Source organism: Symphalangus syndactylus, chromosome X, assembly GCF_028878055.3.
Source record: "Symphalangus syndactylus isolate Jambi chromosome X, NHGRI_mSymSyn1-v2.1_pri, whole genome shotgun sequence".
Lineage (NCBI taxonomy): Eukaryota > Metazoa > Chordata > Mammalia > Primates > Hylobatidae > Symphalangus > Symphalangus syndactylus.
The window spans coordinates 32,889,413-32,914,344 of record NC_072447.2 but is presented as its reverse complement, the minus strand read 5'-3'; the positions used below and the strand labels follow the sequence as shown (position 1 = coordinate 32,914,344).

The 24,932-nt window shown below is 41.4% G+C and overlaps 1 protein-coding gene across 18 annotated transcripts in view; it reads right to left on the bottom strand.

The window, feature by feature from the left end:
- Positions 1–24,932, bottom strand: part of PPEF1 (protein phosphatase with EF-hand domain 1) — a 151,589-nt gene that overhangs the window by 16,643 nt on the left and 110,014 nt on the right. For all 18 annotated transcript variants that reach the window (XM_063635001.1, XM_063634996.1, XM_063634995.1 and 15 more), the window contains 3 exons: positions 22,573–22,725; positions 7,765–7,950; positions 5,307–5,449 (listed from right to left, as the gene is read on the bottom strand). In XM_063635001.1, coding sequence (XP_063491071.1) covers positions 5,307–5,449; positions 7,765–7,950; positions 22,573–22,725 — 482 coding nt within the window. The remainder of the gene's footprint in view (positions 1–5,306; positions 5,450–7,764; positions 7,951–22,572; positions 22,726–24,932) is intronic.

Here is a 24,932-nt window from a genome sequence, read left to right as displayed (position 1 = left end):
TATATAGAATAAAGAACTCTTGCAATGCAAAAATAAAGAGTGATAATTAAAAATAGAAAATGAACCTGAAATATTTCTAAAGATGTACAAATGTGCAATAAGCACATGGAAAGATGCTCAACATCATTAGTCGTTAGGGAAATACAACGCAACACTACAATGAGATTCTATCTCACACCACTAAGAGAACAATAAGAAAAAAGAGAGCTCAAGCTGGGCGCAGTGGCTCACACCTGTAATCCCAGCACTTTGGGAGGCCAAGGCGGGCAAATCACCTGAGGTCAGGAGTTGGAGACCAGCCTGGCCAACATGGAGAAACCCTGTCTCTACTAAACATACGCAAATTAGCTGGGCATGGTGGCGCACGCCTGTAGTCCCAGCTACTTGGGAGGCTGAGGCAGGAGAATCACTTTAACCCAGGAGGTGGAGGTTGCAGTGAGCCAAGACTGTGCCACTACACTCCAGCCTGGGGCAACAAGAGTGAAACTCTGTCTCAAAAAAATAAATAAATAAAAAGAGATCATAACAAGAGTTGGCAATGATGTAGAAAACTTGGAATCCTCACACACTGATGGTGGAAATGGTAAACTGTTTAGCCTCTTGGGAAAAAAGTTTTCGAGTTCCTCAAAATGTTAAACATAGAGTTACCATATAACCCAGCAATTCCATTACCAAGTATTTACTCAAGAGAAATGAAACGTACACACAAAAACTTGCCCATGAATGTTCATAACACCATTGTTTATAATAGCCAACAAGTGGAAACACCCTAAATATCTATCAACTCATGAACGGACAAACAAAGTGTGGTCTATCCATACAATGGAATATTATTCACCCATAAGAAGGATTGAAGTATTGATATAGAATACAACATGAATGACCTCAAAAACATTGCGCTGAGTGAAAGAAGCCAGCCACAAAAGACCACATATTGTGTGATCTCATTTATATGAAATGCCCAGAATAGGCAAATCCATAGAGACAGAAAATAGATTAGTGGTTGCCTAGGGCTGTGATGGGAGGAGGTGACTGAGAAATGACTGCTCAATGGTTATGAGTTTTCTTTTTAAGATGGCAAAAATGTTCAAAAGTTAGATAATGGTGATAGTTGCAAAACTCTGTAAACATACTGTCATTGAATTGTAAATGGGTAAAATTTGTGGTATGTAAATTACATCTCAACGTAGCTGTTAAATTTGAGAATTTGTGTGTATGTGTGTGTGTGCAGAGAGAGACAGAGAGAAAGAGAAATTTTCTAAACAAAGGTAAAAATCCAAAAATTATAATGAAATTATAAATAAATATGGTATGTTGTTTTTCAGATTGTCCAGTTACAACCCTTTTGAAGTAGCTATTACAATTTTAAACATATAAATTCCATAAATTCCACATTGTAAAATCTTACATTAAAAAAGCCACTAAAACTTACGGATATATGTCCACACACACACACACACAGAGGATTTTTTCCAGCTTTATTGACATAAAACTATAATTATAACATATTTATAACTGACAAATAAAATTGTATATATTTAAGGTATACAATGTGATGATTTGATATACCTGTATCTCCAGATATCCTCCACCTCTCAGCCCCTGGCAACCACCATACTACTCTCTGTTTCTATGAGTTCAGCTTTTTTAGATTCCACATATAAGTGATGTCATACAGTATTTGTCTGACTTATTTCACTTAGCAAAATGCCCTCCAGGTTTATCCATGTTGTCATGTCAGGATTTCTTTTTTATGTTGGAATAATATTCCATTGTATATGTACAATCAGCCCTCTGTATGCATGGGTTTCCCTTCAGTGGATTTTTTTTTTTTTTTGAGACAGGGTCTCACTTTATTGCCCAACCTGGAGTGCAGTGGTGCGATCTTGGCCCACTGCAGCCTTGACCTCCCAGGCTCAAGTGATTCTCCTGCCTCAGCCTCCAGAGTAGCTGGGATTACAGGTGTGCGCCATCACGTCCAGCTAATTTTTGTATTTTATGTAGAGATGGGGTTTCACCATGTTGCCCAGCTAGTCACGAACTCCTGGGCTCAAATGATCCTCCTGCCTCGGCCTCCCAAAGTGCTGGGACTACAAGCGTGAGCCACTGAGCTTGGCCGAATTTATTTTTTTTAAAACAGATGGTTGTGCCTGTACTTAACATGTACAGACTTTTTCTTGTCATTATTCCCTAAACAATACAGTATAACAACTATTGACATAGTATTTACAGTGCATTTGGTATTATAAGTAATTTAGAGATGACTTAAAGTATATGGAAGGATGTGCATAGGTTTTATGCAAATACCATGCTATTTTATATGAGGGACTTGAGCATGCAGGGATTTGGGTATCCGAGAGGGCTCCTGGAACCAATTCCCTACAAATATCAAGGAATTACTAGATAGATAGATAGATAGATAGATAGATAGATAGATAGATAGATAGTGATATATCTATATACATATATAATATATAAATCCACATACGTATATCAGTCACATTTTCTTTTTCTGTCTTGATAGACACTTGGGTTGTTACCATATCTTGACTATTGTGAATAATGCCACACTGAGCATGGGAATGCAAATATCTCTTCAAGATACTGATTTCATTTCCTTTGGATATATACCCAGTAGTGGGATCGCTGGATCATATGGTACTTCTATTTTTAATGTTTTGAGGAACTTCTATACCGTTTTCTATAATGGCTGTACTAATCCATATTCCTATCAACAGAGTACAAGCGTTCCCTTTTCTACACACCCTGGTCAACACTTAAGTTTTGTCTTTTTGATAACAGCCATTCTAACTGGTGAGAGATGGTATCTATCTCATTGTGGTTGTGCTTTGCATTTCCCTGATAATTAGTGACGTTGAGCATCTTTTCGTACACCTGTTGGCCATCTGTATGTCTTTGGGAAAATATCTATTCAGGTCCTTTGCCTATTTTTTAAATTGGATTACTCGTTTTTTTTTTTTTTTGCTGTTGAGTCGTATGAGTTCCTTATATATAGGAATGCTAGTTATAGCATTGTTTTTAAATGCAGAATCCTGGAACCAATCTGGATGTCTATCAATTGAATAAGATTTAGTTGCTCCATAACTGTTATGGTACATGTATGCTACAGAATAATATGTATGTACTAAAAAGAATGAGTTAGGTCTATCTTTACTAACTTGGGGTGATGTTCACGATAAAATTTTTCGGGGAAAAATTCAGTTGCAGAATACAGTGTGCAGTGTGATTCTATCTTTCTTAAAAAATATATATATGTAAGGCCGGGCGTGGTGACTCACTACTGTAATCCCAGCACTTTGGGAGGCTGAGGCAGGTGGATCACAAGGTCGAGAGATTGAGACCATCCTAGCCAACATGGTGAAACCTCATCTCTACCAAAAAACCAAAAATTAGCTGGGTGTGGTGGCGTGCACCTGTAGTCCCAGCTACTTGGGAGGCTGAGGCAGAATTGCTTGAACCCAAGAGGCAGAGGTTGCAGTGAGCTGAGATCACGCCACTGCACTCCAGCCCGGCAACAGAGCAAGACTCCATCTCAAAAAAAAAAAAAAAAAAAATGTATGTACAGGCTGGGCGTGGTGGCTCACACCTGTAATCTCAGCATTTTGGGAGGCCGAGGGAGGCAAATCACTTGAGGTCAGGAGTTCAATACCAGCTTAGCCAACAAGGTGAAACCCCGTCTCTACTAAAAATACAAAAATTAGCCCAGCGTGGTGGGGCATGCCCATAGTCCCAGCTACTCGGGAGGCTGAGACAGGAGAATCACTTGAACCCAGGAGGTGGAGGTTGCAGTGAGCCAAGATCGTGCCACTGTACTCCAGCCTGGGCAACACAGCAAGACTCCTTCTTTAAAAAAAAAAAAAAAAGTATGTACATTGTTTATCATCTTTCTCTTCACACTGAGATATGTGTTTGATGAGGGGACTTCAGCCTATCTTGTATTATGTATGCCTAGAACAGTATCTGACACATGGTAGGTACTCAAAGGTTTTTTTTAATTCAATGACTGAATAAATGCTTGTCTATTTTTGTAAGAGCAAGAAGAGGGTGGAAGGGGCCATTCTAAACTGCTAGTTTTAGTTACCTCTGGGGGAAAAGGATAATCGAGAAGGGAGAGAAGCTGTTAACATTTTCTTTATTCTTCTTTGCTTTTTTTCAGTTGTTAACAACAACCATGTTAGTTCTATAATGTAAAAAATCTTATACCTGGTGCAGTGGCTCACACCTGTAGTCCCAGTACTTTGGGAGGCCAACGCAGGCAGATCACATGAGGTCAGGAGTTCAAGACCAGCCTGGCCAACATGGTGAAACCCTGTCTCTACCAAAAATACAAAATATTAGCCAGGTGTTGTGGCGGGCCCTTGTAATCCCAGCTACTCAGGAGGCTGAAGCAGGAGAATGGTGTGGACCCGGGAGGCGGAGCTTGCAGTGAGCCGAGATTGCGCCACTGCACTCCAGCCTGGGCCACAGAGCAAGACTCCATCTCAAAAAAACAACAAACAAACAAACAAAAAACAAACAAACAAAAAAAACCTTAAAAAGATAATTTTTTTTTTTTTTTTTGAGATGGCGTCTCGCTCTGTAGCCCAGGCTGGAGTGCAGTGGCGCAATCTCGGCTCACTGCAAGCTCCGCCTCCTGGGTCCACGTCATTCTCCTGCCTCAGCCTCCCGAGTAGCTGGGACTACAGGCGCCCGCCACCACGCCCGGCTAATTTTTTGTATTTTTAGTAGAGACGGAGTTTCACCATGTTAGCCAGGATGGTCTCGATCTCCTGACCTTGTGATCCACCCGCCTCAGCCTCCCAAAGTGCTGGAATTACAGGCATGAGCCACTGCGCCCGGCCAAAAAGATAATGTTAAAGGGAGAAAATGAGTATAAGCTACAAATGCCATCACATGGAGAAAGACACTCAACTATTTGTCACATACACTTCTGGATAGAGAAGAGAAAGGGGCAACACCAGATAGGGCTGTTTGTGGGTCAGAGAAGGTTGTAGGTTAGGGGACTGAGTGGGTATGGGGATCTTCTTTCCTTTACATTCAGTTATGTTTCTGAGGGCTGACTGCTTTATCCATCTAAAAAGATGTATGAATTTAAAATTGCTCCTTTTGGTTTCAAATATGGGTGCATTCACCACTTGGTGTCTGGAACTATTTCCATTTTGTTGATACTAATGAGTAAGCTATAAATGACTCTCTTCACTCACGTGGCTGCTCTTAGTCACGTGGGACTGGTTCTAATGGGTCCGTGATACCAGTGTTCAGCATTCTCGGTATAGTATACACACCTTTGGCGAAGAGGCTGAAAGCACGTTGCTTTAGTTACTTGATACTGGAAAAATCGAGGAGTTGTACCAGAACATAGTTTGATGTAAGCTCCTCGATTGCTGCCTTCTTCATAATAATTAGAAGCAGAAAATATAGTCACAACCTGGTTAAAGAAAAAGAGGGTCAGGTTCACGTAAAATTAGTTCTCAAAAGGTCATTCAATAAGGTCAGAAATAGCTCAATTCTTAAAAAGCAAAAATCAAAGAAAGTTCATAAACCCTGCAAATCATCAAAGTCTGATGTGATTTCTATGACTGCATCGGAGGAAAACAAGGCTACTACCCAGTGTCCCCAGGAGCACTAACTCCTGCCCACTCAGCCAATGTCCTCAGCGCATGGCCCTGCAATCCTGGGTACAATTTTAGTGCCAAATCTCAGAATCCTCTTTAATGTTTGATTTTGCAAATTCTTTTTCCAAGGGGATAAATCCCCTATTTTCTTGCCTTGTAATAGTTGAGCATTCAGAACAAAATTTGTCTGGTACTTCAGTTTTTTTCTTCTGCTTGGAGCCGAGTGAGAGGGTTCAGGGCCCCAGAAAGTCAGTGCTTTAAGGGCAGAGGTGCAGTGGCTAGAATAAGGGACCACGACCACTGTCTTGTGAAGGAACTAGCCTTGGGCTGTGGTAGAATATGGGAGGACAATTTTTTTTTTTTTTTGTCTTTAAGATGGAGTCTCGCTCTCTCACCATGCTGGAATGCAATGGCACGATCTCAGCTCACTGCAACCTCCACCCCCTGGGTTCCAGGAATTCTCCTGCCTCAGCCTCCCGTGTGTGCCACCATGCCCAGCTAATTTTTGTATTTTTAGTAGAGACAGGGTTTTACCATGTTGGCCAGGATTGTCTCTATCTCTTGACCTCGTGATCCACCTGCCTTGGCCTCCCAAAGTGCTGGGATTACAGGCGTGAGCCACCACGCCCGGCCAGGAGGACAATATTTGTGGGTGACAGGGAACCTGGCTTAGGCCCCATTCTGTCCTGATGAGCATGTCACTTCAGACAAGCCACTGCTGTTTTCTATTTTTCTATTTTCTTACTATAAAGAAACCCTAAACAATACTTGCCTTACTCATCTTGCAATGTTAGCATGAGCTGAAAATGAATTAATAAAGGTCAGAAAAACAAAGTGCTGACACAGAGGGAAATGCCACACAACTTGGTATCCATTTTTATTTATTGCCGTTCACTATAGAAAAAGGTGCATTCCAGGCCAGGCGCAGTGGCTAATGCCTATAATCCCAGCACTTCGGGAGGCTGAGGCAGGTGGATCACCTGAGGCCAGGAGTTTGAGACCAGCCTGGCCATCATGAAACCTTGTCTCTACTAAAACTTCAAAAATTAGCTGGACGTAGTGGCGGGCGCCTGTAATCCCAGCTTCTCGGGAGCATGAGGCAAGAGAATCGCTTGAACTCGGGAGGCGGAGGTTGCAGTGAGCCGAGATCGTACCACTGCACTCCAGCCTGGACAACAGAGCGAGACTCTGTCTCAAAAAAAGAAAAAAAAGAAAGAAAACAGTGCATCCCAGATCAACTTGGGACAAGAAACCAGCTCCTCAGTCCTCACCTCTTTTAGCCTTTGATCAGACACCACTGAAGGAACACAACACACTCCGTTTTAGTGGCTGCAGCTAAACTGACTACAGTGAGCAACTTGCTGGAGGTCACCTACTCAGGGAGCTGAAGGGAAGTGTGTTTTGTGTTTTGGGCCCTGCATAGGGAACATGTAAAAAGTGCAAGAGCAAACTGGATTCACTGCTGCCTTTTATGCGCTCTGTGAGGAAAAGGACATTCTCAACCCCACTGTATGGGACAGTTGCCTTACAAGCAGTAAAGAACCAAGCCTTTCTGTGTGTCTACTTAGTGCCATGTATCAGAATTTCTGTTTCTGGGGCCGGGCGCGGTGGCTCACGACTGTAATCCCAGCACTTTGGGAAGCTGAGGCAGGTGGATCACCTGAGGTCAGGAGTTCGAGACCAGTCTGGCTAACATGGTGAAACCCTGTCTCTACTAAAAATACAAAAATTAGCTGGGTGTGGGGGCACACACCTGTAATCCCAGCTACTTGGGTGGCTGAGGCACGAGAATCACTTGAACCCAGGAGGCGGAGGTTGCAGTGAGCTGAGATCACACCACTGCACTTCAACCTGGGTGACAGAGCGAGACTCTGTCTCAAAAAAAAAAAAAAAAGAATTTTTGTTTCTGGGATTAGGGAAGATCAGGGAAATAAACCAAATATCTTTTAGGATAAGGGACAGTGAGGCCCCTTCAAACAACCTAGATGAAGCTCGCCTTCTCTGGTTTCCGTTTGGTACTAGAGAAGACATCTTCTCATGGGCTTCTAGGCCAGACATACTCTGTGAAGAAAAGACTGTGCTTAGGGGAAGGATGTTTATGGGAATGTCACCAACAATTTTAGCTTACCTTCCCATCATGACAGATTTCATACCCTTCGGGCTTACATTCATGAGACCTGATGAGCATCTTCAACTGGTATTTATTAAGAATCTTGGAAGTAACATCTGGTCCAAAATAGCAGCCCCCTCCTCGGCCCGTATTTGGAAAACAGCCATTTTTGCCTCTAGGATCACTCCACAGAATATCAATCATCTTGGAACAACAAACCAGATTTCGCTGTAACTTACGAGTGAGAGTATATCTTTCTAGATTCCAACTTATTTGTCAGAAATATTAACCCAAGGTATCCCAAAGACTACTTCTCATTCTTCCTTGAAAATTGTTTCAGGCCTGGCATGGTGGCTCATGCCTGTGATCCCAGCACTTTGGGTGGCTGAGGTGGGAGGACTGCTTGAGGCCAGGAGTTCAAGCCCAGCCTGGGCAACATGGTGAAACCTCATCTCTACAAAAAATACAAAAATTAGCCAGGCATGATGGTGCATGCCTATAGTCTCAGCTACTAGGGAGGCTGAGATGGGAGGATCGCTTGAGCCTGGGAGGTTGAGGCTGCAGTGAGCCATGATCACTCCACTGCACTCCAGCCTGGGTGACAGAGACCCTGTCTCAAAAAAAATTGTTGGGAGCAGGCCCCCTAAAATCTAGCCATAAACTGGCCCCAAAACTAGCCACAAACAAAATCTCTGCAGCACTGTGACGTGTTCATGATGGCCATAACGCCCACACTGGAAGGTTGTGGGTTTACGGGAATGAAGGCAAGGAACATCTGGCCCGCCCAGGGCGGAAAACCGCTTAAAGGCATTCTTAAGCCACAAACAGTAGCATGAGCGATCTGTGCCTTAAGGTCATGCTCCTGCTGCAGTTAACTAGCCCAACCTATTCCTTTAATTTGGCCCATCCCTTTGTTTCCCATAAGGGATACTTTTAGTTAATTTAATATCTATAGAAACAATGCTAATGACTGGTTTGCTGTTAGTAAATATGTGGTCTGTTCGGGGCTCTCAGCTCTGAAGGCTGTGAGACCCCTGATTTCCCACTTCACACCTCTATATTTCTGTGTGTGTATCTTTAATTCCTCTAGCGCCACTGGGTTAGGGTCTCCCCTACTGAGCTGGTCTCAGCAAAAAATAAAAAGAAAAAAGAACATTGTTTCATATTCACCTCCTCCATGAATAACCAATACAGCAATAACAATAACCAAGAATCAACCCTTGTCATTTGTTTTTTTTGGCTTTAAAAATTCCATCACAATTGTTTGACAATTGTTGAATCTACAAGGTTCTTTTCTCTTAAAAGAACTTCATTGTCACATTCAGGGGGGAAATTAGCTCCCCACAATGCCCACACATTAGGTGTGTCTTAATATGTTCAAAGACATAAAGTAGGTCTCCTGCTGTGGCTCTGGGCCAGGTTTTTGTCCTGTTGAGCACATAGCCTGAGGAAGCCCTTGCTGTTTCCCAACACAAATGTGGAAACCTGTTTATCTGAGGGTGTCTCCTAAAGCATCTCCTTCACCTTTCCCCCCTCCATGGTAAGTACATTCTCAGTTACTGCAATACATTTAGCAACTGACTGGTTTCCACAATGTGTTCTAAATCCACAAGTGTTGTATTATTATAACATTTCCTTAGGGGCACAGGAGAGGCAAATGCAGGTTACATGATGTCCAGGACTAAAGGTCCAAATTTTTAAAATCATTTTTCTGCCAGGCACAGTGGCTCATGCCTGTAATCCCAGCACTTTGGGAGGCTGAGTCGGGAGGATTGCTTGGGTCCAGGAGTTCAAGAGCAGCCTGGGTAAACATGGCAAAACCCCATCTCTACAAAAATTAAAAAATAAAAATTAGCCAGGTGTGGTGGTGCAGGAATGTGTTCCCAGCTACTTGGGAGGCTGAAGTGAGAGGATTCCTGAGCCCAGGAGGTTGAGGCTGCAGTGAGCCATGTTCATGCCACTGCACTGTGGCCTGGGCAACAGAGCAAGACACCATCTCAAAATAAAACAAAATAATATTTTTCATAAAGATTGGAGGCTCCCTCTCTGTGGCTCTTATCTATCTGTAATGTTTCTTTTCTTTTTTTCTTTTTTTTTTTGTCACGGAGTCTCACTCTGTTGCCCAGGCTGGAGTACAGTGGCATGATCTCGGCTCACTGCAACCTCCGCCTCCTGGGTTCAAGTGGTTCTCCTGCCTCAGCCTCCTGAGTAGCTGGGATTACAAGGGTCCGCCACAACACCTGGCTAAATTTTGGTATTTTTGGTAGAGACAGGGTTTTATCATGTTGGCCAGGCTGGTCTTGAACTCCTGACCTCAAGTGATCCACCCACCTCCGCCTCCAAAGTGCTGGGATTACAGGCGTAAGCCACTGCGCCCGGCCTGTAATGTTTCTTTATTGAAACTTCTATAACAGCTTAAAGAGCAGTGAGAAAAACTCTCTCTGCCATTAAAGCTATACAACCTTGAAAATCCTCCCTGGGTCTCACTTTTGAGATCTTTAGAATCAGGCATTTGGACCAGTTGACCTGTAAAGTATCTCAGATTCTAACAGACTGATTCTAACAGTCTATATTTTCCACATGTTTCTTTCGAGTGCATGAAAAAGCAGGCATGTGAAGTTGTGCAGTTATTCTAGTGGGTCCAAATCAGGTCTGGAGAAGAGGACCAGGAATTGCTAAACATGATTATACACCCATTTATAAGTTTGGTATGGAAGAGGAACTAGAAATAAGTGAGGAAAAAGACAGTGAGGTGAAAAGAGCAGAACTGGCAGGAGAGCTACCCTGGAATAAGCACCTGGTCAGAACTAGAGAAAAGAGAAACCCTGTACCAGGCTCACATCAGACACCTGCAGAGTTTTTGATGATTGAAGTGACAGTTAAAACCACCCAGAGAAGAGTCAGCCCAGGGGGCTCCTTTCTCCCCACTGAATTCCAACATCAGCACAACCCTACTCTATGAATAAATATAATGGAACCCCTTTACTTTGCTGGTGTTTATGACAAAAATAACACTTGCATTTTCAACTGAGTCAAATCTGGCTCTTACACCATGACGTCATGTTTAGGGACATAATTCAACCTGTAATATAATGATGGAGGAAAGATGGAAATCAAGGAGTTGGGCTTTGTTAGGAGGGGATTAAGCTTTCAATTTCCACATGGGATGCAAATCATTTATAGCCAAAATTACCCCTGGGAAACCTCTTAAATTACCCTTAACATATATAGTTGCCCCTCAGTATCCAAGGTGGATTGGTTCCAGGACCACCTCCTACATCCAGGATACTACAATCTGTGGATGCTCAAGTCCCTCGTATAAAGTGGCGTAGTGTTTGCATATAACCCACACCCATCCTCCTGTCTACAAATGGTCCCTGACTTACGATTTTCAACTTCACAATGGTGCAAAAGCAACAAGCATTGAATAAGCTCCTTGGCATGATGGAATTAAGTCCAGATAAACCCATCATAAATCAAAGAGTATCTGTACTATAAATCATCTCTAGATTACTTATAATACCTAATACAATGTAAGTGCTATGTAAACAGTTGTTATGCCATATTTTAAAATTTATATTGTATTGTTATATTGTTTTCTTTTTTTTCCAAATATTTTCAATCTGTTATTGGTTGAGTCCACAATGCAGAACCCGTGCATACGGAGGGTTGACTGTACATGATTGTATGCATACAACTCTATACAATAATATGGATATGTGAATGTTTTATATATATTATATAAATGTGGATATATTATTTTATATATGTGATAAAGTATATGAAAATAAAATTTTCCAGCATTTTTCTCTTTTTTTGCCATATGCAATAATTGAAATTTACATAAATTCAATGCACATATGATGGGACTCTGTCGAACTAGAATAAGCACTGGCCAAGGAGTTAGCACTTCAAGTAATTACCTAAGTCACCTTGGGCAAATCACTTAACATATTCAGGCCTTAGTCATCATCAAAGGAATGAGGAAGATATATCTAACACTTATTTTTCTTTGATTCTAAGTCATAAGGGGTAACAGTTTTTAAGAACTGAGCTTGTCCTTCAGAATCCATTCCCTGAGTTCTGCATTTCTTTTTTCTGTCTAGAAATCATTTACTTGACTAGGTTTACCCAGATCGTAGTGGTAACGTAAGATTAATTCCAGAACTCACAAAAAAATTGCATAAAAGCCCCTTTGTTGGTGAAACAAATTCCTCAGTAGAAACCATCTCTTTCATCTCAACAACACATTATCCTCTGAAATGCAGAAGCCTTGGGGTGATCACTGCATGAAAGACTAATTAATTCTTTGCAACATTCTTTCCTGAAAAATTTCAAACAAAAAAATGGGAACGTTTTACTGAATTACAGCTTTTATATGACCTGGTCAACAAAAATCTATTTGTGTGTCAGCCTTTTAAATCTCCTCAATCTAAAATAAATCCTTCAAGAAGCACCTTGCGCATGTCTGCAGCTCTAAGTAATCCAGACTCCAAAAGTGTGCTTCGAGGGAGAGTTAATAGCTCTGAAAGGTATATCTAAATGCCTCTCTTCTAAAACATTAATACTATAGATTCACTATTCTTTCGTATTTTCCCTTAGTTATACATCCTCCCTTCCAGCTTTTGACCATGTCATTTTAAATTAATTAATTAATTTATTTATTTTTTAAGACAGAGTTTTGCTCTCGTCACCCAGGCTGGAGTGCAATGGCGTAATCTCAGCTCACTGCAACCTCTGCCTCCTGGATTCGAGCAATTCTCCTGCCTCAGTCTCCTGACTAGCTGAGATTACAGGTACGTGCCACCACGCCCAGCTAGACCATGTCATTTTTTTTTTTTTTTGAGATGGGGTCTTGCTCTGTCGCCCAGGCTGGAGTGCAGTGGTGTGATCTCGGCTCACTGCAACCCCCACCTCCCAGGTTCAAGCAATTCTGCCTCAGTCTCCCCAGTAGCTGGGATTACAGGCGCACGCCACCACGCCCGGCTAATTTTTGTATTTTTAGTAGAGACGGGGTTTCACCACGATGGTCAGGTTGGTCTGGAACTCCGGACTTTGTGATCCGCCTGCCTCAGCCTCCCAAAGTGCTGGGATTACAGGTGTGAGCCGCCACACCCGGCCTAGACCATGTCATTTTAAAAGCTATGCTCAGACTGGACATGGTGGCTCACCCCTGTAATTCCAGCACTTTGGGAGGCCGAGGTGGGTGGATCACGAACAAGGTCAGGAGTTCGAGACTAGCATGGCCAACATGGTGAAACCCTGCCTCTACTAAAAATACAAAAATTAGCCGGGCGTGGTGGCAGACGCCTGTAATCCCAGCTACTTTGGAGGCTGATGCAGGAGAATTGCTTCACCCTGGGAGGCAGAGGCTGCAGTGAGCCGAGATCGCACCATTGCACTCCAGCCTGGGTGACAGAGCAAGACTCCATCTCAAAAAAAAGAAAAAAAAAAAAAAAAAAAAAAAGCCATGCTCAGCCCAAACCTTCCAGCCAGGTACCTAGATTTCTTTAAATGCCTTCCTCCTGCTCCCTGTCCACCCTTTAGGCCTCATTGAATAAGGGCTGACTAAAGTAGGTCACGTCCTTCCTGAGAATGCCTGTCACTCTCATCTATCCCTTCAGAAAAAGAGCATGGACATTCAAGTCAACCTCAGGATCAAATCCTACTCCATCATTCCTGACCAGCCAAGAGACCTCAATCAAGTCATTTTCCTCTTGGGAGCCTCCTCAATGCTGCTGACTACGTTATTTAAAATTGTAATTTTGGCCAGGAGCCGTGGCTCATGCTTGTAATCCCAGCACTTTCTGAGGCAGAGGAAGAAGGATTGCTTGAGCCCAGGAGTTCAAGACCAGTCTGGGCAATATAGTGAGACATCGTCTCTATAAAAAATAAAAAAATGAGGTGAGAGAATCACTTGAGCCCAGGTGGTCAGGGATGCAATGAGCCGTAATTGCACTACTGCACTCCCACCTGGACTACAGGAGCGAGACCCTGTCTCAAAAAAAAAAAAAAAAAAAAAATTGCAATTTTGTCCCCGAGTCCAGTTTTCCTGTTCTCCTTAACTCTGCTTTAGTTTTCATTTTTCCCATAGAACTTATCACTTAAGGCTGGGCACAGTGGCTCACGCCTGTAATCCCAGCACTTTGGGAGCCCGAGGCAGGCGGATCATGAGGTAGAGACCATCCTGGCTAACATGGTGAAACCCCGTCTCTACTAAAAATACAAAAAAATTAGCCGGGCGTGGTGGTGGGCGCCTGTAGTCCTAGCTACTTGGGAGGCTGAGGCAGGAGAATGGTGTGAGCCCGGGAGGCAGAGCTTGCAGTGAGCCGAGATTGTGCCACTGCACTCCAGCCTGGGCGACAGAGCAAGACTCCGTCTAAAAATAATTTAAAAAAAAGAACGTAGCACTTAAGATATCATATCATTTACTCATTATTGTATTGTTTATCATCTAACTCCTCCCCCTAAAATGTAAGCTCTGCAAGGTAACGGATCTTTATTTGGTCATTGACATTTCCCAGAAGCCTAGAACAGTGTCTGACACATAGTAGGTGCTCAATAAATACCTGTTAAATGAATGAATAAAGAGAGGGGAGTCATTCAGGCTATAAATAATTAAAATTATTTTTGAAACCTTTCTGGCCTCTGTCTCTTTGTAAGTCTGTCTTAAAGAGTATCATATTCATCTCTGTATAGTGACTTAACTCTGATTAAATATATCCCCACATCTCAGTGAACATAAGGGAAAATTTAAACTATAGCACTCTGCCAAGAATTATGAATTTCCATGACTACAAGACAAAATAAAGAGTATATGATCTTTATACAAAATAGCTCATAGATATTAAGAAATAAAGTAATTGTGAGCTCTGTTTTTATCTGGAAATTTCGGCTCTAGCATAACTATGTGTGTGTTTATCCACTATGTACCAGGAACTGAGGAAAGAAAATTAGGGGCACAACTAAAATGATTAAACATCAGAAATGAGGTTCTGGCCCATTTACGCAATGTCAGCTCTGATCATGTCTGTGGGGTCTGCAAGATGCTGTATCTCTATTATTTGGGGAGCGGGAGGCTCTGTTATGGAATAATGAGCCCCAGTCTCCTCCCTCCCACTTCTTAAGGCTCTAACTCATCTAGGCTTCCAGAGGCCACAATTTTCTTTGTGTGCAGCTCCAATTTCTTTAACATTATCTTCTTTATTCACCATAATCCTAGAAGAGCTTGTTCTAAACTTCAGTCTTTGGGATTTGGATGTCAAGGTTTAAGGAGGCATCCTTTCCTACTTGCTATGAGATGCCTCTCATGCTTACTTGATTTTTAAATATTTTGGACTCACAGCCAATGATGAATTCCATTTCTCCCTCAGTCTCTCTCCCCACTTCTCTCTCTCCTCATTGATCAGGGTATATTTTACACCAGAAGTCACATTTTAGTCAACATTTTCAGCAATCAAGGTATAAGGGTCCCAGATCAAGAAATAGAGGTTTCTTTAACAATTACTGAAGGGAAGTAAGAAATTCAACACTGTTTGCTAATTGTTTAATTATGTTTCCCAGCTACAGATGTAGCCAGCATCATGTGGGCATGTGTCTATGTGTACTTGTGACATTGCAAATGCATGTATGTGTGTTTATATCTGAAAACGAAAGCTACTTATTATGGTTATGATTCTATCTACAGGAAGAACACTTTTATCATTAAGCATTAGTCCATTTCCAATAATTTTATTTCAATTCTTTCAGAACAGGAAACCTGAAGAAAAGTCAACAAAAGACCTTTCTAAGAGGTCATAATATTCCCATCTAAGAAGTTGAAAAACAGTATTCTGGGGCCGGGCACAGTGGCTTATGCCTATAATCCCTTTGGGGATTACCACTTTGGGATGCCAAGGCAGGTGGATCACCTGAGGTCAGGAGTTCCAGAACAGCCTGATCAATATGGTGAAACTCAGTCTCTACTAAAAATACAAAAATTAGCCAGGCATGGTGGCATGTGACTGTAATCCCAGCTACTCCAGAGGCTGAGAAAGGAGAATTGCTTAAACCAGGAGGCGGAGGTTGTAATGAGCTGAGATTGCACCACTGCACTCCAGCCTGGGTGACAGAGTGAGACTCCATCTCAAAAAAAAAAAAAAAAAAAAAAAACCCAACCAAACAAACAAACAAAACCCAGTGTCCTGTAACATCTTTTCCTACAGTGACAGACATGGTATGACCTAGCAGTTACAAATGAGAAGTGTAGAGTCCAACAAATTGGGAATCAAATCCAGACCCATCATTTAGCAAATTATTCAACTTATGTGAGCTTCAGTGTCCTCTTTCGGGAAATAGGAATATTATCTAGGTCATCAGGTTGCTTTAAGGATTTAATGAGATAATACACATAGCTGTTGTTCTTAAGAACTCATCCCTGCCATATGGGGTAAAAACTGACAAGAAAGCAGTTAAAATGTAGGACTGCAAATTTAGAAAAACGCCAAATTTCACCAAGACAAATGAGCAAGAGTACTCAGGAGTGATCAATACATTCTTGTTGAGTGGATGAATGAATGAGAGGAATATTTATAGATCTTACTCCAAGCCCGAAGCTGCCAGAGACTCCAGACAGGCAGCTCCGGATATGCACGCTGTCACAAAGATGAGTACATGGCTTATTGCCTTTACATCCATGTTTATAGACATACTCAGTACAGTTCTCAAAATGACAACATAATGACAGGAATGGCAGTGTTAGGGGCTTGGCAGACCCTCTCCCCAGTGAAACAACCATTTAACTTGTGAACATCTTTTTCTTTAAGACAGGGTCCCACTCTGTCGCCCAGGCTGGAGTGCAGTGGCACGATCTCAGCTCACTGCAGCCTCCACCTCCCAGGTTCAAGCCATGCTCCTGCTTCAGCCTCCTGAGTAGCTGGGACTAGAGGCATGCACCACCACGCCTGGCTAATTTTTGTACTTTTTATAGAGATGGGGTTTCGCCAAGTTGCCAAGGCTGGTCTCCAACTCCTGGGCTCAAGCAATCCGCCCACCTCAGCCTCCCAAAGTGCTGGGATTACAGGCATGAGCCACCATGCCCAGCGGAAAATCACTTAAAAAAAATTAAAATAGTTAAAGCCACTGGAAATTGTCCTAATGGCATACAGCATATGGAGAAACATTTAAGAAAACTTACTAAATTTTGATACCAACAGAGAGAGTCTGTGGCATCTGAGCCATGATCTACTCTAACCCCCTTCACTGATCAGCATGAAGGATGCTCTACTTCAAGTGACGCATCCAAGACGGGGCTCCTTCTTCCCCCCAGCTCCCAGTAGAGGGCTATGGTTTTGCCCCAGAAGGAGCAACCTGATGGGCATCCCTCATTCCCCCCAGCTCTGCGTTACAGAAGCTGGATTCCAGGCAAGCACAGCAGAGAGGACTGGGGTTCACTTCCCCCACTCATTGGGCAGAAGCCCTATCCCAGGCATGGCAGCCTGCAGGTGCTAGACCCCAACTGCCCCCATGCTTGCTCAATCATAAGGAGGAGGTGCTATGCCAGGAAGGGCAAGCCAAGAAGACCAGGGGCTATCATCCCTGCCTACTACCCCACTTGTGGAATGGGGCTGTCACTGGAGAAGTGGGTCACTGTCCCTGCTCCCAGCTGCAGTGTGATGGCACAATGGTTTGGCCCAGGGGGAGAGGCAGGTCAAGAACAGAGCACTGCCACTCTTCCTAAGGGGACTGGCCTTATTTGGCACAGAGTGTAAGGAAGTTCATGCCTAAAGGCACTGTTGAAAACAATGGAGATGTTGGGAATAAGCATTTATGAGGAGGATGGTAGTGCAGAGATACTAGTAGTAACTACCCCAGCTAGAAGAAATTTAACAGACTGAATTGGGGAGACACAGACTAGAAAAGAGCCTTTGTGGAGGTCAGAGTAAGCCTCAAACATGGTTAAAGCCCTGCCCCTGCAAAGGGGTCCAACTTTAATCGGATCAGACTGTAGAACACTCTGTGGGCCAGGGCATTGTTAAAAACAATAGAGCAATCGGCTAGCAATTAGTGAAGGCTAACAGCTGGGACTGCTTCAAATAGAGGCAGATGGGTCCAAAGCTTAAAGGAGAGATCAGGGAAAGAGACAAAGAGAGCCCAATTAAATCCACACCAGCCCTGGTGGTCGGAGAAACTGTATGCATGCCCAAGGCAGCACTCTGTGAAGAGTGACAGCAGAGGCTGCACACTGAAGGGGAATAGACTTCACTAAACTAGTCCAGACAAGTCACTCAACAAATAAACAAAAAAGCAAATAACAACAAGCCCCAGAGGGGCATGGGAATAACTACCTAGGGTTACTACAATGTAAGACTACAGGACATGCAAAGAAAAAAGTATGACTCATACACGGGCGGGTGGGTGGGGGGGTGCAGATAGGGGAAGCAGGCAACAAAAACTGCTTTTGAAGGGACCAGACGTCGACTTAGCAGACAAAGATTTCAAAGCAACTATTATAAATATGTTCAAAGAGACATATATAAAACACTCCACCCAATAAGAGTGAAATATATAGTCTTCTAAAGTGCACATGGAGCATTCTCCAGGATAAACCATATGCTAGGCCACAAAAAAAGCCTCAACAAATTTTAAAAGGATTTACCAAAAAAAGAAAAAAAGTTTTAAAGGAATTTAAATCAGGCAAAGCATGTGTTTGCTGACCACAATTAAATTTTAAATCAATAAACGAAAGAAATATGGGGAATTCATAAATATGTAGAAATTAAACAACACACTACCAAATAACAGATAAGTTAAAGAAATCACAAGGATATTTAGACAATACTATTGAAAACAAAAGCACAACATAGCAAAACTATTTTTTTTTAAGTCAGCAGCAATTGTTTAATAACATAGCAAACTTAAGGGACGGAGTTAAAGCAGTACTTAAAGGGAAATTTGTATCTTTATTAAAAAATAAAAAAGATCTCAAGTCAATGATATTACCTTCTAAGGAAACTGAAAAAAGAAGAGTAAACTAAACCTAAAACAAGCAGAAGGAAGGAAATGATAGATTATGAGGCAGGAAAATAAGGTCTGGAGGCAGGAAACATAAGGCCAGTTCACACTTCAGCTATGACAGGAAATATCCTCTCCATTGGGCTTATGCTGTAAACGACTTTGTAACTTTACTTCAAACTCTGCATTTACATAGGGTGTACCCCAAGTAAACAATGGAATCCTCTAGGGGGTACTGAAACTCCCAAAAATTCTATAACAGAGCCTTTCAGCGCCTATGCTCGGACCACTCCCACACTGTGGAGTGTACTTTCGTTTCAGTAAAACCCTTCATTCCTTCCTTGCTTCGTTTGTGCGTTTTGTCCAATTCATTGTTCAAGACGCCAAGAACCTGGACACCCTCCACTGTTAACAATTAGTGCAGAAATAAATGAAATAGAGAATAGACAATAGAGAAAAATCAATAAAACTAAAAGTTGGTTCTTCAAAAAGATCAATAACATTGACAAACCTTAGTGAGACTGACCAAGAAAAAAAGGGAATATTACTACCAAACTTTCAGGAGAAAAAAAAAATAAAGAAGTACTACAAACAACTTTAGGTCAACAAATTAGATATACTAGATGAAATGAATTTCATGAAATAAATTTGTTTCAGGAAATGAAACAAATTCCAAGAAAGACACAACTACCAAGACACAAACTACTCAAGAAGAAACAAAAAACTTGAATACAACTATAGCAAGGAAAAATATTGAAATTAGTAATTTTAAAACTTCCTGCAAAGAAAAGCCCAGGCCCAGATGGCTTCACTGATGGATTCTATCAAACATTTGAAGAATTAAAATCAATCCTTCACAGACTCTTCTAAAACATAGAAGAGGAGACGATACTTTCCAATTCCTCTTATGAGGCCAAACTTATACCAAAACCAGACAAAGATATCACAAGAAAAGAAAACCATAGACCAATAGCTCTTATGAATATAGACGCAAAAATCCTCAAAAAATACTACCAAATGGAAGCCAGCAACATAGAAGGTGGATTATACATCATGACCAAGTGGGATTTATCCCAGGAATGTCAGGTTGGTTTAACATCTCTGAAATCAATCAATATAATATACCGTATTAATAGAATAAAGGGAAAGAACACATCATTTCAATGTATTCAGAAAAAGCATTTGGCAAAATCCAACACTCTTTCACAATAAAAACACTCAATAAACTAAGCATAGAAAGAAACTTCCTCAATGTAATAAAAGGCCACTACAAACAAATACACAGCTAATATCATACTTGATGAAAGACTGAATGCTTTCCCCAGTATCATGAACAAGACAAAGATATCTACTCTCTTCACTTTTATTCAACAGTGTACTGGAGGTTCTAGACAAGGCAATTAAGCAAAAAGAAAAAAAGGAAAAGAAAAGGCAGACAGATTGGAAAGGAAGAAGTAAAATTATTCACAGATAACATAATCTTGTATGTGGAAAATCTCAAGAAATCCACTAAAAACCAATAGAACTAATATGTTTATCAAAGTTCACAACACAATCTCAGTATATAAAAGTCAGTTGTATTTCTATACACTAGCAATGAACAATCCAAAATGTAATTAAGAAAACAATTCTATTTACAATAGCATCAAAAACACCTAGGAATAAATTTAACAAAACAAGAGCAAGACATGTATACTGAAAGGTAAAACACATTGTTGAAATTAAAGATCTAAATAAATGGAAAGACATCTCAAGACAGCCATAGTACCCAAATTGACCTACAGATTCAAGGCAACCCTACCAATATCCCAGCTGCTTTTTGGTAGAGATTGACAAATCAATCCTAAAATTCATATGGAAATTCAAGGGACCCAGAATAGCCAAAACAATCTGGAAAAAGAAGAACAAAGTGGAGAACTCACACTTCCCAATGTTAAAACTTCCCACAAAGCTACAGTAATCAAAATTGTACAGTATTGACATAAAGATAAACATAGAGATTGTGAAATATAATTAAGAGTCTAGAAATAAACCCTTTTATTATGGTTAACTGATTTTTTGATAAGGGTGTCAAGAAAATTTAATACGGAAAGTATAGTCTTTTTAAGAAATGGTGCTGGTGGCCGGGCGCAGTGGCTCACGCCTGTAATCCCAGCAGTTTGGGAGGCCGAGGCGGGCAGATCACCTAAGGTCAGGAGTTTGAGACCAGCCTGGCCAACATGGTGAAACCTCATCTCTACTAAAAATACAAAAATTAGCCAGGCGTGGTAATGCATGCCTGTAATCCAAGCTACTACTCAGGAGGCAAAGGTTGCAGTGAGCCAAGATCGTGCCACTGCAGTCCAGCCTGGGTAACAGAGTGAGACTCTGTCTTAAAAAAAAGAAAAAAAAAAAAAAGAGAGAAAGAAATGATGCTGGGATAACTAAATATCCACATAAAACAGAAAGAATTTGGAATCTCACCTCCCACCACACACAAAAATTAACTCAAAATGGATCAGACACCTAAATTTAAGACCTAAATGTATAAAACCCTTAGAAGAAAACAAAGTAATAGATCTTTATGACTTTGGGTTAGGCAATAGCTTAGATACAACACCAAAAACATGAGCAACCAAAGAGAAAAAATACATCATTTTGACTGGGCGTCATCAAAATTAAAAACTGCTGTACTGCAAAGGACACCATCAAGAAAGGGGAAAAGACACCCCACAGGATAGGAGAGGGTATTTGCACATAATATACCTGATAAAGGATTTGTATGTAGAATATATTCGAAAAACCTCTTACAATGCAATAATAAAAAGATAAATAACTCAGTTTTTAAGATGGGCAAAGGATATGAATAGACAATTCTCCAAAGAAGATCTACAAATATCCAATGAACACATGAAAAGATGCTTGACATCATTAGTCATTAGGGAAATGCAAATCAAAACCACAATGAGATTCCATCTCATGCCCTCTGGGATGACTAAAATCAAAATGATAGACAATAACAAGTGTTAGAGAGGATGTGGAGAAATTGGAACGTTCATCCATTGCTAGCGGAAATGTAAAATGGTGCAGCCACTTGGGAAAACAGTTTGGGACTTTCTTAAAATGTTAAACTTTATTTAGAATTAGTTTATGACTCAGCAATTCCACTCCTAGGTACACACTTAAGAGAAATAAAAACATACATGCACAGAAAAACTTGTATGTGATGGTTCATAGAAGGATTATTCATAGTAGCCAAAAAGTAGAAACAACCCAAATGTCCATCAACTTATGAATGAATAAATACAATGTGTATATCCATATAATGGAATATTATTCAGCAACAAATAGATGTTCAGTACTGATACATGCTACAACATGGATGAGCCTCCAGAACATTGTGCTGAGTGAAAGAAGCCAGACACAAAACATCACATATGTGTCCATTTCTACAACATGTTCAGAATAGGCAAATCTGTAAAGACAGATAGTAGATTGATGGTTGCCTAAGGCTGTTAGGTGGCACAGGGTGGCTACAGAAGGGAATGGGGAGTGATGCTAATAGGTATGTAGTTTCTTTTTCAGATGATGAAAACGTTCTAAAATTAGATTGTGGTGCTAGTTGTACAATACTGTGAATATACTAAAAACCATTGAATTATACAATTTAAATGGGTGAGTTACATGGTATGTGAATTGTATCTCAATAAAGCTGTTAAAAATATAGTGATGAATTCCAAGAGAATCATGTGGTCTGCTTGTAAAGGTAAAGTCACTTTTTATCTATATATTATAAGGGACAACATGCATGCTGGTGTCATTGTTGCCACTGCAGTGAACACCCTGATTACCTACCTGTTCCCATTCACGCTTTGTTAAGTGTTCAATAGGAGATCCATTTGTTTTGATTCTTCCATGTGCATTAAAAGTCACACCTACTTTATTGTGCTTCGAGTCAGTGTCATGGTCTCTGCTTGTTTCCGTTGGTGGTATCAGCACAGATTTCATCTATAAAACAAATTCATGCTTTAGTCCAACCCTCTGCTTATTCTGCCGCATACAGAGACTTCAGTCCCAGTTGGGATTCTTTCTATATTGTAGTGCCACAACCCAATGAAAAACACACGGTCACTTTTTGCATCTTGTCCACCTCCCATATCTCACTCAACCACTGATGTCTGTAAAGTGGGTCTGTTACATTGTTGGTACATTTTCCAATTACAGACATTGCCTGTAAAGAAAGAGTTTCTGTGTTTCACTGGAGTTTCTCTGTAGGTGTTAAACACATTCTGTGGCATCCACACAGAAAATGGAAGATGCCAAGGTAGGGGCAACTAGTCTCCTATTGAGACTTTATCTAGCCATAGGATCTTCAGGAGTTCAGAAACACCTCTTAAGAGGGTGGCTGCTGTGCATTTTGTTATGCTTTCCAGAAGAAAAGAGAAAAGGTACATCTGTGTCCAAGAAAGTTCTTAAAGGGGACATAGGTTGAAAACTTCAGAAGCCCTTCAACCGAAATGCATTGTGGTTCTCAGCCTGACTCTGCCAGCCATTGACGATGTTCTCTAATCCTGGCAACAAAACTGCTGTGTTTCTTTGGAAAACAAAATGTCTTTCTGATAGGGCATCAATTACTAGAATCCCTCTTGTTCCCTTACACAAGCAGAGACTGTAATTTTATGCTTGTTTCTTTGTGGCACCATCTCTTTAAACAAAACAATATTAAACAATACTTCTGTTATACTGGTGGCCGTGGTTCAGTGATAGACAAATTCTCTGTGGTAGGCACTTAGTTTCTTTTACAAACTACAGTGTGTAGGAAATCTTACCTTTATTTTTTAAAAATGAAATTGAGTCTTATTCTGAGGTCCTGTCTCATTGAGCTAGGTAGAAATTCAAGCTCAGCTATTGCTAGCTAGTTCGCAGCCTACCTGCCCTGTCTTCTGCCAGCAAATGTTCCCATTAGGGGCAGAGCAGAATATTCTGGGAGGACCCTCCGGACTTGGGTCCACACAACTCACTCACTTCTTCTTTTTTTCTTTTCTTTTCTTTTTTTTTTTTTTGTAGAGATGGGGTCTTGCTATGTTACCCAGGCTGGTCTCGAACTTCTGGTCTCAAGTGATCGTCTCACTTCGGCCTCCCAATGTGCCGGGACTATAGGCATGAGCCATCGTGCCCAGCTGTACACAACTCATTTCTGACGAGCTCACTGAGCAAGGCCACATGGTCTCTTAAGTATGTGTGGCTCTGAAGTTTTCAAGGCCACTTGGGATCAGGATACTTTGCCCCAGCTCTCCCTAAGGCACTACACGACCATTTTCCCCCAGGGAGTCCTAGTAGCCATCTTTCCCCAAATGCCTTGCTGGGGAGTTTGACAAATAATAAACCAGAATCTTAGTTTTATAAAATCTTCCTTCATTCTTTAGTCCCTCTGCATTGACCCCCCTCAACCTGCCCACCTTACAAAATACCTTAAATGAACCTAGAATAGAGGTTGTCATCAAATTCCCCCAACCCTTCCCCACCCCTGTTAACAATGATACCATGACGACCACAGGTGTAAACCAGGAAGTATGGTCCCTCCTGCCACAGAGGGTTGGAGAGTCCTATGGGATGGGAAAGTGGGGGTTATAAAATTGGACTGGAACAATCTACTTTTATGTCTCATCTGATAGAGTTCCAAATGGTTGAACCTATCATTTTCACTACAGTTCAATGATATTTAATACAAGTATGTGTTACCAGTTCAACCTCACTCAAGGAAGGGTAGAATACACAAACAATATACGAGTTGAATTTCTATCTTTAAAGCCAGTCTTAAGAGCAGGTAGAACAGTTATCCCTGAAGGGGGTGAAACTTTAGGTATCCTGAGAAAATTGCTCGCCCACAAACTCTTCCCCAGGATCTGTATTGGTGACTGAAACACAAACCTCAGAGCCAAGTATCAGGAAAAAAGAAGAGAGAACTGGAGGAGAGAGCTATATGTTTAGTAGTATATGCCATTTTCTTTCCTTTTCTTTTTTTTTTGAGACAGCATTTCACTGTTGCCCAGGTTGGAGTGCAGTGGCTTGATCTTGGCTCACTGCAGCCTCTGCCTCCTGGGTTCAAGTGATCCTCCTGCCTCAGCCTCCCAAATAGCTGGGATTACAGGTGTGCACCACCATGCCCAGCTATTTTTTTGTATCTTAGTAAAGACAGGGTTTCACCTTTTTGG